This window comes from Perognathus longimembris, chromosome 6, assembly GCF_023159225.1.
Source record: "Perognathus longimembris pacificus isolate PPM17 chromosome 6, ASM2315922v1, whole genome shotgun sequence".
NCBI classification, from domain to species: Eukaryota; Metazoa; Chordata; class Mammalia; order Rodentia; family Heteromyidae; genus Perognathus; species Perognathus longimembris.
Genome location: NC_063166.1, coordinates 18,167,088 through 18,184,540, shown reverse-complemented (window position 1 = coordinate 18,184,540; position 17,453 = coordinate 18,167,088). Strand labels below are relative to the sequence as shown.

The 17,453-nt window shown below is 39.4% G+C and overlaps 1 protein-coding gene across 5 annotated transcripts in view; it reads left to right on the top strand.

Moving 5' to 3' along the window:
* Carmil1 (capping protein regulator and myosin 1 linker 1) overlaps positions 1-17,453 on the top strand; it is a 285,478-nt gene that overhangs the window by 132,431 nt on the left and 135,594 nt on the right. For all 5 annotated transcript variants that reach the window (XR_007211220.1, XM_048348358.1, XM_048348357.1 and 2 more), the window contains 4 exons: positions 4,542-4,663; positions 14,021-14,118; positions 14,466-14,536; positions 14,785-14,858. Coding sequence is in view for 4 of the 5 variants with exons in the window: in XM_048348358.1 (XP_048204315.1) it covers positions 4,542-4,663; positions 14,021-14,118; positions 14,466-14,536; positions 14,785-14,858 (365 nt within the window). In the remaining variant the exon portion in view is untranslated. The remainder of the gene's footprint in view (positions 1-4,541; positions 4,664-14,020; positions 14,119-14,465; positions 14,537-14,784; positions 14,859-17,453) is intronic.

Below are 17,453 nucleotides of genomic sequence, written 5' to 3'. Positions count from 1 at the left end.
AGGGGTTTGGGATGGGATCAGAAGGAACTGGCGAGATGTTAATGCTAAGGTTATATTTAAAATGTGATCAGAGCCAGGTGCCAGTGGCTAACACTTGTAATCCTAGGTATTTTGGAAGCTGAGATCTGAGGATTAAGGTTCGAAGCCAGCCCAGGTAGACAAATCTGAGAGATATTTATTGTCAGTTAGCCAGTAAAAAGCCAGAGGTAGAAGTGTGACTCAAATGGCAGAGTGCCACACATAAAACTGAGAGACTTTTATGGTCAGTTAGCCAGTAAAAAAGCCAGAAGTGGTGTGGCTGAATTGGTAGAGCACCAAGCATGAGCAAAATAAAAATGCAAACTAAGAGCTTACTTTTAAGATCTTACATTTAGCCGTAGTACTGTCATATATATATATTCAGATCTTTGTATTATGAAAAAGCATGTTGATAACACAGAATTCTCCCAAGTTGTTACAGGAGTGGATTTTAATCACTCTTAATAGTCCTAGCTCTTCTACCATTCAGAGATACTGGGTAGAAAGTAGTCTACCTCTGCCCCATGTCCTTAATAGCTTTGATGGGGCTCACTCCTATAAGTCCAGCTACTTGGAACTTGGAAGGTAGAGATGTGAGGATCACAGGTTCAGGCCAGCCTCTATCCTATACCCTCACCTCTCCTTCCCCATTCACAGTACACATACATAACACCAGACAATTAGGATTCACTAAGTCTCCAGTAGAGAGACACACACACACACACACACACACACACACACACACGAAAGTAGATATATTGGAAAATAGATGTATATTTATAAATATGAACTATTTTAAGTGCACTATTTTATTCTTTGTGTTCTAAGGGTTGAAAACCAACCCTTAGAACCAACCTCTATGGCCTCAGGTCCCTGGAGTCTTTAGTTTTGATTGTCTCTTGTATAGAATCATATAGATAATAGCATCTATCTGTGGTCCTCACTAACCCTCATTAATATTTCATTGCTAATGTTCTCTGGGATTTATTAATGTTTTGGTCATTGCTATTTTTATCTCCCGTTACAGTTTGTAAATTCAGGGAAATTTCTCAGAACATAGCCTCATTGGATGGTGTATGAGTGTGTGTGTGTGTGTGTGTGTGTGTGTGTGTGTTTTCAAATGTGTGTGTGTTTTTGAGTTAGTAAAGTGTGACTTTCAACTGTTCTTTTTCTTGTAGAAATTATGGGAGGTGTTTATCTTATTTTTACAAGTCTCAATGTTCTGATCCTCCAGTTTTGCTATCTTTATGGTCAGTAAATAGAGTCCAGGAGTAACAGAGATTTATAGTTATAGAATTGCTTGGATTGTTTCTTGTGCAGCTGAACTCTTGCTCTTGATTTTTTCCCCTTCCAAATATAAGGTGGATTGTTTGCTTTGTCATAGAGTGGTACAGGGTAGCCACCTCTTCCTGTTATCATTAGAGAAAAAAAACACCTCACAGATTGGACTGGGGATTAGATTTAAAAATTCTACCTGTTAAATTTAATCAGGTTTTCTATCTTAAAAAAAAAGAAGGCAGAATGGAATTGGAAATTTGAATCATTAACAAAATACTGTGCCTTATATGTGATTTTCTTTCTAATTTTAATTATGTTTATTTTTTTGTGGTGCTGAAGATTGAACTCAGGGCTTCACACGCATGCTGCGACCTAGATATATTCCCAGATAAAATTAAGGAGTTTTTCAGACACTCTGTTTCTTCCTAGCAGAGGAAGAAGGGAGACTGGAATTTGACCATGAGGCCTTTTTTTTTTTTTTATCTTTTCTTTCTTCTTCTTCTGATGACATGATGTATCATGTGGATTCCACCTCTGTGGCTTTGTTGAGCTCTTTACATTATACAAAGGTGGTAACATCTTAGCCAGGGCTTTTGTGACTGCTCTCATATAAGTTGAATTCAGAGGGCTCATTTCTTTCCCCACCTGTCACCTTTTTTCTTCCCTGTCATTCCATTCAATCCTGTGCAATTAGGGATGATTACGTGTTAAGATTTTAAGCAGAATTAGAATAAGCTAATTACTAATTACTTGCACCCAAACTGTGAACTGAATAGATGCACACTGGATGTGAAAAATATGAAAGTACCCTGTGGTGAAAAATATAATTACCCAGGGAGGAAAAATTGGAGGTGGGGGTGTCAAGCACAGACTTGATGACCTGTTTATCTAGCTCTTATAAACATGCATGTTGCCAGGCACCAGTGGCTCATACCTGTCATCTCATGTACTCAGGAGGATGAGATCTGGGGACTGAGGTTCAAACCAAGCCCAGCAGAAAAGTCCAGTAGACTCTTATCTCCAGTTAACCACCAAAAGCCAGAAGTGGAGCTGTGGCTCACGTGATAGCAATAATAGCCAAAAGCGACAAAGCTCAACACAGACAGCTCTCAGGCTTTGAATTCAAGTTCTAGGACCACCACAAAAACAAACAAAACCCCACAACAACATAAAAAACCCCCACACATGTGCACACATATATGCTTATGAACATATGAGCCTGACTGCCCTAAGCTGTTGTGATCTTACTTAAGACCCTTCACGGACAAAATAGGGTTGGTTAATAAATACCTCCAGGTATAAAACCTCATGTACAATTGTGCTTGCTGCTTTGTCAGGGAGGAGAATTTTAAGGAATCCCCTAGACTACCCTATAGAAGACAAATGCAGATTCTGCCTAGAGAACTGAAAAGACTTTTACACTAATGTCTTCCAGAATATGTTGAAAATGAGAATGTAACAGTCCTCCCCCCTCCATTCCTTTGGTACTGTTAACTGATGGAGAGGTAGTAGTTAGGAAATAGATGTTGGCAAATTCCTCTGGGGGGTGGTGGTGGTAGGACCCTTTACTTTGATCTCATCATAGTGACAAATATCTTGGATCACTTTCTCTTTTTAACATAAATAGGCTCAGCGATAGCTTTGGCTTGGCTTAGTTTAGGAAGATCTAAGACAGACTGTAAAAGTTCATTTGTTCCCTGAAGTGCTTAATTGTATGTATACTGTTCTCCCCATTGTGTTTCTGTGTTAAGAAATAACAAGATTTAAATGTGTGAGAGTATTTTGATGGAGTCATAATCCAAAAGGACTGCATTTTGCATAATTATTTTTAGAAGCAAGATAATGCCATCTGTTTTTGAAAACAGCAGTTGAAATTGATTCTTTTTTAATGGGGAATGGATCCATCTTCAGCTTGTCCCTTTTGTGACCTACTCTCCTCTTCAGGTTGATTTACACTTTGGTGGAGCCATTGCTGGGCATTGAACTCGGGGCCTTGGGCTTGCTTAAGCAGATGCTCTGCCATGTGAGCCATGCCTCCAGCTCTTTTAGCATTAATTGCTTTTTGAATAGGGTCTCAGTTATGCTGGGGTAGTTCTGGACCATAATCCTTCTATTTACAGTTTCCTCATAGCTTTGAACAATTTGTGTGCACCACTGTGTCCTGCCAATAAGATGAGCTGATATGAGGGTTTCATGAACTCAAAGGATTCAAATCTCACTTTAGCCAGTTCTCCCATCCTCCCCAAAGTAGAGCATTTTCTTAAAGTGCCTGTGAGTTTACAGCTCTCTGAAGGTTTATCCACATAGGTAGAGAGTTGGAAGGTGTCAGAAACATCTGAAAATGGAAACAAGTGTTTCTAAAGGCCAAACTGGTAGATTCAAATGGACCTCCTCCTCACACATGAGTTTTAGCAAGGCTTTTTCCTGAGAAGCAGTCATACAGAGTTTCTCATATCCCTGCTCTCCAGTGTACACCTGTGTCTTTCTGGGAGTACCTTAGGGAAATAGGTTACTTTCATTTTAAAAAAAGAACCCACATTTTTCAAAGATAAAAAATGGTATAAAATATTTAAATGAAAGTTATTTTGCCTGAGAGCAAAGGAAAAATCAAGTGTTTATAAAAACTTCAACCTTCCTAAGAAGAGGAGATATATGGAAAGGACTATATTAAAATAGCAGAGTAATAAATTGCATGTCAGGTTCAGTGCTAGGCCAAAGACTAAGATGGAGATATCCATAACTTATACCAAAAACTGCTGAGAGTGAGGTCACATAGGTAGTCTCAAAAATAAGGATGAATTAAGCCAAGTGTAGTGGCTGAGGCCTATAATCCCAACATACTTGCTTAGCTTGCATGTGCCACTGGTAGTCTACCACCTGAGCCGTGCCTCCAGCCCAGGTTTTTTTGCCTGGGCCGGGCAGACCCTCTGCATCTGATTCTTCTGAGTAGTTAGGAATTAATATCTGTGCACTGGCACTGGGCATCTACTTCCTTAAAAAAAATAATGTTTGTATTTTTGAGTCAAGATCTTGCTTTATAGTTTGGGCGGGGCTCAACCTCAAGATTCTCATTCTTGAGTGCTGGAATGTAGGCCTGTGCTACACCCAGCCCCAAGGAAGTGCTTGTTGAAAAGTTGCTATTCTATTACTGTATTTCTGTGTGACTGCATCCTTTACCATGTTTAAGATTCCCAAGGGAAGAGATTGGATGCCTTACTAAGAAGTATCCCACCCTGTTGTTGCAGATGGTTGTGGAAACTGAGAAATGCAACATTTCCATGAAGATGGCATCGCCTGAAGATGTGAGCGATGTGCTGGCCCACATTGGCACGTGCCTGCGGAAGATCTTTCCGGGCCTCTCTCCAGTGTGAGTTTCCTGGGGAAGGCTGAGGAGAGTAAAGGTCTTGTTCTTCTTGAAAATGCCAAGTACACATGTATTGTCCTCCTCCTCCTTCATCTACTAGTTCCTCTCTCACACGTCCTTCTTCTCTTTGACATTAAATAGCAAAACTCAAGTCCTTGGACTTTATCTCTGGGGTTTTCTATTAGGGCTGTCCCTTATTGAAAACCTCTGAGTGACTGAGGGATTTGGCAGTCCTTTAACTTTGTACTCATGAGACTAAAACAGAAAGATTTCTAATGTAACTGGATTTACCCTAGTGTGATTTTACTGTGAGCAATTATAAAAGAATTCCAGGGGCTGAATATTTGTATTAAAACATCAAGTATAATGTTAACTTCATAGGCCAGTTGTTCTTCCTTTTCTTATTAGTTTTTGAATTTTTTAAACTTTTCAGTGAGAAGAAACTAATAAAGCTAACCAGAAAATTTAGCTGCTTTGAGTTTCAGTTTTCTGAAATACACATTAGGGTAATTAGTAAATGTGTGTGTGTGTGTGTGTGTGTGCGCGCGCGCGCGTGCGCGTGTGTGTCTGTTGCTACTGGGCCTTGAACTTACGGCCTCACACCTGTTGCTTTTTTTTTTCCTGCTCAAGGCTGGTGTTCTACCACTTGAGTCACACTTCTACTTCCTGCTTTTTGCTGGCTAATTGGAGATAATGATCTCTTATGAGGACTTGTCTGTTTGGTATGGCTTTGAACTGAGGCACTCAGATTGTACCCTCCTGAATGGTTAGGATTACAGGCATGAGCTCCAAGTGCCTAGTGTGTATTAGTAATTTTTGTTGATACATGCCCTTATTATTATCTTTTGTGAGTTGTTTGAAGTCAGAATTATCTTCTTGAATAATAGAGTTTTCAGTTGGGGGGTGAGGGGAGGGGATTTTTTGAGAGCTATTTATAGTTATGCTATATTTCCCTGTAAGCATCAGAAAAAAATTAGCCTTGTGTCAACCATTGGGGTAATGGTAGGGAGCTCACTAGGGTTAGGAACTTACTTTCAACCTCTGTCTTCAGGGGACCTGCTTGGTTCTGCTGAGGGCTTCTTCACTGTGTTGTCCATTTTCTCCCTTCCAAAGAAGTGAGCATACCAGTAGGGAGAGGTTGGCCTTGTGTGAAATTTCTGGGGGTTCCTCATTTCTGAAGCATGAATCGGAGTGGCAGTATGGCTAGTTGTTGAGGAAGTGGAGGGTGGGTGGAAGGGGTAAGCCGGGGTCATGCCTTGGCTCCTGCCTGGCTAGAATTTGTCTTACTGATCTTTGGTCACACACATGCATACTAGGAAGGTACCATGCAGGCCTGTGGGATAGTGGATGAATCAGTGTGAGCAATGGGGAATACTCAGAAGCAAATCTTCCTTAGTAATGGTTTCCATATCATCCTTAAAGCCATCAGAGGACTATCTAGGTAATGGTAGTTCACAGTAACTACAACTCATTTCCCTTGAACTATATAGGTCTTCTCTATTTTGCCTAACTTTATTTTATTTAAAATGAAGCTTTATTTGGAACTTGAGGAGGAAGGATCACCAGTTTGTATTACTTTTGGTTTGAAGTATCTATTTTTTTTCTTCTGAGAGAATGTTTATTATGATAGTGTTTAATGCAACTTCGTGCAAAAAAAAAATCAGGTAACTAACATGTAACAAGTATTAAATAAGTGTCTCTGTTTCTTGAGAGGCAGTTGCTCCATATGTACTGCTTGCTAAATTCCCCAGATCTCCACTTCCACCTCCAGCCTACCTTTTGGACATTTTCATAAGGATGTCCCCAAACAGCTCATGAGCTGTATGTCCCAAACTGAACTATTTATTCTTTCCCCTTAAAACTTGCTCATATTTTGTAGTCTTTCTGAGGGACTGCCTTTGCTCTTCACAAAGTCTCATGAGATAAGAACTGAGTCCTATCCATCTCTTAGTCCCTACTCACATTTGATTGGCTGTTATGTTCTTTCATTATCTTTATATCACTTGGTCTGACCATTTGTCTTGCTTATCACTTCTACTGCTGAAGTTCAGACTCTCACTTTCTCTAGGGCAACAGTTTTCTAACTAGTCTCTCTACCTCTAGTTCTTCTCCTTCAATACTGTCACCTAATATCTTTCTTTCATTGAAGTAGCATCTATTTCTTGCATCAGCTGAACAACTAAGATTCCTGATAAAATTTAAGTTTTAAGGCATAGAAGACCTGTTCAACAGCACAAGTAATCTTTTCTGTTTTTAGCACCTACGTATGAGCTCCAAGTCATGACAAAGTCTTTATGTAAGCCACAGTCCAGATGTCCTCTTGTCTGTGAAGAGTCTTGTGGTTCATGTGTTCATAAGAGCCCTCTGTGCACTCTGTGTTCTAGCACACATTGCTTTGTTAGCCTTATTTGTTTTTGAGTTTACACATTCAACAAGTACTTACTGGGTTTCTTCTGTGTGTCCACTGATAAGTGGGAGGTAACTAGGGGGCTCTGAGAAATCACAGGGGATTCTTGTTGGTTTTAAGAATGGGAGGTGTTAAAGCATGTGCTTGTAATGCATGGAATGGCCTGGCGACAGACAGACAGTAAAAATAATTGAGATCAATACAGCAAGATCCTGTGATGGTGGGAGGAATACAGAGCACAGGGCATAATGTAGACTGACTGGTTGTTGCTTGAGCAAAGCTCAAATTTTATTAACCTTCAGTCCATAGTCATCAGAACATAGTAGTCATTAAACAAGGCTTTGGATGAGCACATAAATTCCTCACTTCTCTGCCTAACACTTGTTGGATCATGTGACATGTGACTACATGGAAGTTAACATTAAGCTCCTGCTACCACCTATAGATTCTTGAGCTGATATGACAGAGCTGAGACAAGGAGTAATTGGTCACACATGGGAGGTCAGCTTTGCAGGTAAGATACACCTGAGAAAGAATAGACAGGCTTTAGAGAAAGTAGAGGAAGGAAAGGGAATTGGAATGGAGAAACCAGTATGGGATGGGGCAAGATTATAACTGGACTTGGCAAGAAATGAAATAACTTAAATATTTTTGACACATTTATCTTCCTCACTCAACACATATAGTTAGCTTGTCATAATAAATCCTTAATAATTTGTGACTGCTGTGGTATGCATTTTACTTTTGAAATTTCTCAGATTGAATTACAGGATTTTTACAGGGAAACACAATTATATTGTATTGGTTACTGTGACCAGAGAGGGAGAGAGAGTGGTTTACTGTTTCCTTTCTTCTACATTCCTGATATTCCTTAAGTTAGAGCTGGCAGTGAAGGAAATACTTCCTGTGTATAAATAACATAGAATATACAAAACAAAGCTAGTCTCCTGTAAAGTCATATGTCCTGCTTTAAAATAAATTGGAGAATATGAAACTATGTTTGCATTCCTCAGCCTTCTTGAAGTTATTTGTCCAATGAAATATGTTATCTGCACCTGACACAGAGAATTTTAGTTCCCAGCTTTTTGTCCCTTTCTTTTGGGAACAGATGAACAGAAAAGTATCTTATAAGCAGGTATGGAACTAGGAGAACCAAGAGAGAGCTGGAGAAGCCCTTATTTTGGATGGTTAGTTCTTGAAGAATGTAAGTTTGGGATGTATATGAATGAAACCATACCTCCAAAGGCCCAAATTTTCTGGTTTTTCCCAAATACAATTCTGAAAATAACATCCTATGTCAAAAATCAAATATGTAAAAAGTATGTATGTATGTAAGTATAATCAGTCTTCTTATGCTCAAGAGAGTACTGGTAATAAAACAAGAATTATTTAATCAAAATTAATATTCATAATGTTTTCTTCTCACTTTCCTTATAATTATATACTAGAATGTTTTCTTTCTCTCCTTCTCTAACAGAATGACTTATTTTATTTCTTGGTTGCTGTTGCTTTTTTGGGGCTTGAACTCAGGGCCTTGGCATTGTCCCTGAACTCTTTTGCTCCAGGCTAGTGCTCTTCCACTTCAGCCATAGCATCACTTTCACAAATGACATTTTTAATGACTTACACCTGTAATCCTAGCTGTACTGAGGGCTAACATGAGAAAGATCACAATTTGAAGCCAGCCTATGCAGAAAAGTACACAAGACTCCATCTCTAATTAGCCACCAAAATGCTGGACTGGGGATGTAGCTCCAATGATAGAGGGCCAGCCAGGAGCAAAAACTTTCAAGGCCCTGAGTTCAAATCTTGTTACTAGCACACACAAAAATGACATCTCCTCCCCTCATCAAATCAAAAAAGCTATTTTAGAGTAGGAAGGATATTTGAAGAATAAAAAATGCATATAAATGAAATTTAAGCATCACCTCAAATTAAACCACTGTTAACATGTTTTAGTTAATATTCTTTATGACGCATATCACCTTACCTTTTAAGACAGAGATAGTGGGAGAAACAGGTAAATATTTATAGCCTAAGTGTCATTTAATCTGTTTTCACAGAGTTGTCTGTAATGACATTTTTCTTCCTGAAGTTATTTTATTTTGTTACGGCTTTCAGCTTTTTTAATATCAAGAACCTTGGCTGTTTTTCAAAAATGAAGCTTGATTTTTTTTTTGTCCCCCAGTAAATGAAGTCATTAATATTGGTTAGAATTAATTTGGAAAATGTTAATTCAAGAACTTCCTCAGGCAGGCATAGATGGGTAGTGATACCTTTTTCTTCTGGGGAAGATTTTACCCTTCCAAGGTAGTGTTGGGGAAGTTCCACAAATAATAGAAGGTAGCAGGAAACTTGGCATCCTCAAACTTTAGAGGAGAAAAGTCATTAACTTGGGATGTCAAGAAAATGACATTGCATTTTTTTCTTCTTTTTTTTTAAAGGGGGCAGGGGTATTTTCACTGTATGAGTGTACCCCAGGTTCTGAAGTTAGATGGCAAAGATGATGAGGATGGGGTTGGAAGAGAGGGAGGCTGTGAGGGTGTCATTTGTCTTAGTAGAAAACAGCCAGCTCAGCTTAAGTGGAGTTGAAGAGCCTGTGGGTACCGCTGTGAGTTAAAGCTCACCTGAGCACCATCCAAAGAGTTTTGAATAAAAGCCTCAAGGACAGGTACTAGAGAATGAGTGAAGATTTTTGAACTTAGGAGTAAAATATTGATTATACTTAGCAGCGTCAGACCTGTGGGGCTATTCAGTAAACCTGAACCGGGAAAGGCTAGGGCAAAACCAGAAAGTGGTGGGTTGGGATGGATTCTGTAGGATATGAGACTATAGGTAAATGAATTCATTTCTTAGTGCCTCAGTGTCATCATTTGTAAAATGGGAACAATAATATTAGTGCAGTTTTGTGAGCACCATGTGACATCCTGGAAAGTGCTGACATTGAGCCTCTAGCCATCCATCCAGAGAGTGGGCTGGAAGGCCTTTATTCTTGCTGTGGGGAATCGGGTGCATGTGAAGAATTCCTCTGGTGGTTACAAGCTTCAGTAAAGTACACTGATGGTCTCCAATGGCTCACTTCTATCATCCTAGCTACTCAAAAGGCTGAGATCTAAGGAACAAGGTTCAAAGTCAGCCTGGGCAAAAAGAAAGAAAGTAATATTCTTATATTCAATTAACCACACAAAAAAACTGCAAGTGTAGGCATGGTTCAAGTGATATAATGGCAGGTGAGCACACAGGCCTCAGTTCAAGCTCTAATACTGGCACAAAAAAAATACACATACTTTGGTTACCTATCTGCTTTTTAATTTTAATTTTTGTTAAATATGGTCAGAATCTTTCTTTCATTGGTGGAAGAGTGACCATCTAACAGGTTTTCATTATGTTTTTGGCATGCTCAATTATTCTTTCATTGATGAGAAGCATTTGAAATTTGAGTGTTGTGTTGGTTTATTACAACAATATTTCTTTACTACTGTATATAAAACAATAGTGCAAATCCCCTTATGAAACCAAGGTGGAATATAAAGATACAAGGTTATTGTGAGGAAAAGTGGTAAAATAGGAGGGAAAGGGTCCCCCTGCTATGTCAAAACCTGGCTGAGAAGCAGGAAGGGAAACAGCCTCATGCAGGAAGGGCTGAGCCTGTGTCCTGCCCTGCTTTAGAGCAATCCTGTCCTGCAAGGATGAACTCAGCCCATGAAATCAGCCTCAATCTCTTTCTATAGGACACTCGTATGTCCTAATTCCCTTGAACTAGGTTCTCTCTCTTACTTCTGCTGCCTTGGTGCTGCCACACTGGAGAACAAGCTTCCAGCACATGAGCCTTTGGAGTTCACCCACCCTGTGCAGACCACTTTCATATTTGTCTCACCAGATTCCTGCCAAAGGTTTTTTTTACTCTGTGTTCTTTCTACTTTTGCATACCAGATGTCTCTCTTATGTGTCATTGAAATAGCACACCCTGAGGTTCTGCTGAAACAAAGCAAGAATTTTTAAAAAGAAATGTGATGCCAGATAAAGTCAGACAAAAAGTCCAGCTTGGTATGTGTGAAGCTTACTTGGTTCAGCTGTTTAAATGCCCGGGGCCTGCTTCTGAATGCTCTGCTGTTGCTTTGTGTAGTGTCTCACCTTACTTGTCTGGATGTAGCCAGAAAAACAATTTCATCACGTTACCAGAATGAATATCATTTTAATTGGAAGTGCCTTCTTCCACGAGGTCACACTCAAATTAAAGACTTGGAGAATACTCATGATTAATTAGAATTATTTTTAGGGAGAGTAGACACACAACAGGCTACACTTCGTACATCTTTTACATGTATGTAAAATTTGAAGGAATTAATGATATTTGGCATCAATTGAGTGTCCTTGATTATGCCTCAATCATAAAATGTATAAAACATTAGGAAAGATATTTCCAGTGCCAGCAGAATGTTGGTACAATGTTTTGATGTGTGTTTGAGATTTTCTGCAAGAGTAGAACAAATCTACCAGGTAACTTATCAGACTCCAGAACATTTTATCTGGACTCTATCCAATCAGAAAATGGAAATAATTGAAATCATTTGCCTCTCAGTATAAGAAAATTAAAGATGACAGAACATGATAGAGAGCAGAAGTTTATTTAAATCACTGAAGACTTTGAACTGGGTTCAAGATGCTGTATGGATTGAGTACCTATAATCTGAAAACCCCAAATCTAAAGTGCCTCAAAATCTAAAACTTTCTGAGGGGTGATATGACACTATAAATATAAAGGGATGGCCATGCACTGGTAACTTACCTATAATCCAAGCTTACCAGAGTCTGAGATCTGGGGATCATGTTTTGAAGCCAACATAGACAGGAAAGTCTGTGAGACTTTTATTTCTAACTGATTATCAGAAAGCTGGAAGTGGAACTGTGTCTCAAATGGTAGAGTGTTAGCTTTGAGCACAAAGCTTGGAGAGTGCCTGGGCTCTGAGTTCAAGCCTCAGGACTGGCACAAAAAAAAAAAAAGGAAAAAAGGAAAAGTGTTTCATGAACAATATTATTAAAATACCACGTAAAACTATCTTCATGCTGTGTGAATAAGGTGTGCATGAAAACAGACATGAATTTTTGTGTTTGGACTTGCCTCCCATCCTCAATATAGTTCATTACGCACATGCCAATGCTCGAAAATCCAAAAAACTACTAATACTGAAACGTGTCTGGCACCAAGTATTTCAGATGAGGGATAGCTAACCCATAGTATGTTCTTTTTGTCACCTCACCCTCAAGTCCTGTCATATAGTCTGGGGTGACTGACCCAGCACCCTCCTTAGAGGTCATGACCTCTTTGCTTCTATTCCACTTCCCCCTTTGCGTCCACATCCTAGACCGTGGCATCTCCTGCAACAGTCTTTCCCACCGTGCACCCGTAGCTTAGTCATCCCTCTCCAACCATGTGCTTTTATCCTTTCACCCACCCCTCTTGGAAGTACCCGGATTAGGACGCTTTCAAGGCCACCAGTCAGTGGAAGCCTTGGCTCTCCCTTTTTCACCTTCTCTTTTTGTCCTAACCACCCTGGTCACATCTCTATCACCTCAAGGAGGCCTTTTTTTTTTTTTTTTTATATCCTCCATTCCTTTTATACCCATTGTTTTATCTTGCACACTCACCTAGAAAGCCTGCACCCTGCAGCCATCCAACTGTCCTATTCTCCACCCTCATTTGAGCTATAGGGGAGAAAACGCCACAGCTTTTCAGCTTCCCAAGGAAGTTCACCACCTTTGCATTGTGCTGGCCTCCTCACAGACCTAGAAGATATCCAACTGTAACATCTCAGATATTCCAATATCTCAGTCTTTAAGAGCACTGTCCCAATACTTCCAGACCTAACCATTCCAAACAAAAATTACTCAACCTGTATTATGTGTTGAAGAACATTTTCAAACTCCTTTCCCTTTCCTGTCCCCTTACCAGAGAATAAATGCAGTGCTACTTTCTTGCCCACTCTAAAGCCCCACACTTCCCCTATATTAGCATCTCGCTTCCTGTGTTCCTCATTTGTCTGCTTCTCCGTAGATTTCTAGCTTGTCAACAAACTTTTATTTATTGTGGTCTGCCTTGTGGTTAGAAATATGTCTTAATGCACTATATCCATTTAGCAAGTGTTTTGAGTGAACTAATGAATCAACAAGTTATTAATAAAGTGAATCACGAGCAATAACTGCAACAGTGTCAGTTAACATTTATTGAGCATTTACCATGTACCACAGATTATTCACAGATTATCTTCTTCCTCTTTCCCAATTACCCTAGCAGACAAGTCTTCTATTTTGTCAGTTTTGTGAATAATGGCACTTTGGAATAGTAGGCTATGTTTTAGATCACTGCTGTGAATGTGTTGGTAGGGGTTTTGTTAGCTTCTGAGGAGGAGGAGGATGGGAGTTGGGAGGAGATGGATTGAGCTTCAGCCCCACAAGAATAGTAGCCCAGGAGAAAAGACAGTAAAAGCAACCTCCATTTGAATAGAAAAATGACCACATTCTTGATGGACATTCATATAGGATACTCTGGAAGGACTTAACAGATTTGTACTTGAATTCTGGAAGATTCATAATATATCTTAATATATAATATCATAAATAAGGATTCACTAAGTAGGCATACTATTTTCTATTCTAGCAAAATCTTATAGTATAAACAACTAAACAATGTCAAGATGAGTTTAAGACTTTTAGTAGTAACAATAAGGAAATTAAACATAGAGGTTTAGTATTATATATTATATACTTTAGTATATGTATAGAGGTTTAGTATTATATTTAGTGCTCAAGTAATGGAATTATACTTGCTAAAATGGAAGTGAAAACTATCTTTGTTAACAACAACAACAAAAGAAGTCAGTGATGAAATAAAATTTGGTGTGCTTTTCCAAACACTTGATTTTTAAAATCTGTTGTTTTTGTTCATCTTTCAGGAGAATCATGAAAAAAGTCTCCATGGAGCCATCTGAGCGCCTGGCCAGTCTCCAGGCACTGTGGGACAGCCAGACCGTGGCAGAGCAGGGCCCCTGTGGTGAGCATGCATTTTAAAAACAAAATATAAGTGGCTGGCTGGATGTCCACCTGCCAGGAAGTTAAGTCTATTCCTGGTCTGCTACTGTGAAGGTACAGTTAGTTTTAAGGTGTAATTAGTACCACACAGTCTTTAGATTGGTGGATGACTATCCTATATTTAAGCGGCTTTGCATCCTGTTGTGTGCTTACTATAGAAAAAGAGGAAGAACCTTTGCTGTTTTCCTATAGGAAAGGATACTCAGCATTGTCAACATTGGTCAGATTGAAGCCTTAAAAATTTTAATTTAAAATAATTTTGGTGAAAACCTGTCAACATTACAACAGCATATCTGTTTTGTGCTTCAGGTGGATTTTCTCAGATGTATGCCTGTGTTTGTGACTGGCTTGGATTCTCGTACAAGGAAGAAGTACAATGGGTGAGTGGAGCTTTGTACATATGTGTACATGCCTGGAGAATATTTTGATATTCGCTCTCTCTCTCTCTCTCTTTCCTCTCTCCCCTCTCCCACTTCTTTTCCTTTTCCCTCCCTACACATTATACATTTTGATGTTTGAAACCTTCCTTCCTTTAATTGCATAAGAAATTTGCCTCTCTCTTTGTCTGATTGTCTGCATTTGTCTTATTTTCTTGATCACATACTTGGATTATTGACATTTCACACAGGACGTGGATACGATTTATCTAACACAAGACACCAGGGAATTGAATTTGCAGGACTTCAGTCATCTTGATCACAGGTAAGACACTTCTTGTTTCTTTGCTTTTATCCTCCTCTCAAGTCTGTTTTCAGAGCTGCAGGTCTGTTGGGCACTGAGGAGTGTACATAGCCTCCAGAGAAGCTTTGTAACAGAGGAATCAGGAGAATTTCCAAATCTCTAGGTTTTGCCTTTCGAGTAATCATTTCAAAATATGTTTAGCACCACAGATGGCTTGTGGAGGTGCATGAATGTGCCCCATATCAGAGTTCTTACTCAGAAATTTACCATGGAAGTGGTGTAATTCTTAGGTTCTGATACCAGCTTGTAAAATCAACTTCTCTTTTGTTGATTTTGTGTGTGTGTGTGTGTGTGTGTGTGTGTGTATGTGTGCCAGTACTGAGGCTTGAACTGAAGGCCTGAGTGCTGTCCACTTTCTGTGCTCAAGTCTTGCCCTCTACCACTTGGGCCGCCGTGCCGCTTAATCTCTCTATGTAAACTCTAGTGCTGGCTTATCTAATCGCCATGTATAACATTATTTTTAACAATGAACTTTTAGGCTGCCATCCTAACAAATGACTTTTAGTGCACAGTTGCTTTATGAATTGGAGATTGCTTGTGGTGTGTGTGTGTGTATATACACATATACACATACATACATACACTGGTGAAAATCAGTTTGCCAGTAAATGCATTGTGATATTGAAAATGAAACCATGAAACCTGGCACTCGTTATTTTAGAGAGTTTTGTTTGTTTCTAGGTTTTATGATCTTGACTTGAATAACTTTAAGCCCTCTTTCTTGCGTGATCCAAGCCCCAGAGAAACCCTGCTTTTGAATCTACCCTCTGTCAGCAAGAGCAGACCTGTCAAATTTAGTTGGCTCTCAAAGTCAACTGTTGCCCCTACCCCTTCTAGAATGTCTATTCTACCTACCTTTATCTTGTCACCTTTTGATGTGCTACTACTTGTTTTAGGGGGGCACACAGGACCCCCCAGTGTGATGAATTCCATCTCAACCTTTCTCAGCTGAATTTTACATAGGCTGTTTGGACAACTGTTATATCACAGAGAATTGGTGCTGCTCATAGTTCTTTCCTTTACCAGAATTTTGCCCTGAAATATGTCATTTGAAATGATTTTTTCCACCTACCTGAATATAAATGCCAGGTGGTGTGGTGTCCCAGGAGCACTGTAGCCAGCTGAATTGGGTGAGGAAAGGAAGCAGTGGATAGCTCACCTCTTCTCCTCCTAGCCTGGATCCAAGAAGGATGGCAAAGCAAGTTCTTCTGTGTTGTGGTTATGGCTGATGAGAGTCAAATCTGATACTCAGAGTTGGATTTGCCTCTGTTCTAGGGCACAGACAACTTACTCATGCTTAGAGTTATTCTCCTTTTTATTGTATGAGAGGCAACTTCTTGCTCTCACATTTAGACAAGATGTTTCCTGTGTAGCTCATAAAAAAGTGAACTGAAAAAGAAAAAGGGAAAATATTTTGCTTTGTAAATATTTTCCAATAAAACAAACAAATTGGCTGTGGAATAAAATAAGAGCATCTGGGCCTCCTGTGTCAGGTCTTAGTGGTTACTTCCAGGATCTCTTACATTCTTCAGAATGAGTCTCTGTTGTTAAATGGGTCATATCTGGTGTTAGTTAGCGTATTAGAAACTAAAACAAATTGGAAATACTTATTTGTGGCTTTAAAAATATCACTAAGGGGCTAGAGATGTAGCTCATTGGTAAAGTACTTGTCTAGCATGCAGAAGGACTTAAGTTCAAGTCACAGCACCAGAAGGTTTTATTTGTTGTGGGTAATGGTGGTTCCACCACTCCCTGACACCCCCACCCCCCAGTACTGGGGCTCACCCTTAGCTTTTTCACTCAAGACTAATGCCCTACTACTTGAGACCCACTTCCAATTCTGGCTTTTTTGGTGGTTAGTTGGAGATAAGAGTGTCATGGACTTTTCTGTCTGAGCTGGGTTCGAAACATGATCCTCAGATCTTAGCCCCCTGAATAGCTAGTTTACAGATATGGGACAGTGGCACTTGGCTTTTTCTTTTTCTTTTTTTTTTTTAAAGAATAAACAATAGGAGATATTACATGCTAACACAGATGTTATTTGTTGCAAAAAGACATTTCCCCAAATCCAAATGTTTGCTTGAAAGACGTAATTTCATTGCTTGCAAAAATGTCCCTATCAAGTGAATTCCTCAGTGTGACTTGTTCTGCTTTGGAGAGACTCTGTGCCAATCTCTGATTGGAACAACCATATTTTGTCTTTCATTTCACAATATTCCCTGAACAAAAGGAGTTGTTTCTACTTACAGCTTGAACTAGCTTGTAAAATTTTTCTGTTGAATAGTCAGTAATCACTTTGGTATCTGGAAAGCATTTTGTGTGTACGTCCCAATTTGTTATACAGACTTGATATACTAGATTTCATAAAATGAGTAGTTTGTGCTGTGCCACCAAGGCTGTTCCAGAAGGACATTGACATTTGTTTGGAAACAAACTGAGTGTACCACCACAGTTTGGTGTCTGCCTTGGTTTGGGCTTAGCTGTTTTTCCTGGCATTGCTTTTATACCATCCATGCCAATGGCAATGGAGCGAAGAGGAAAGATTTGTTCTGGTAT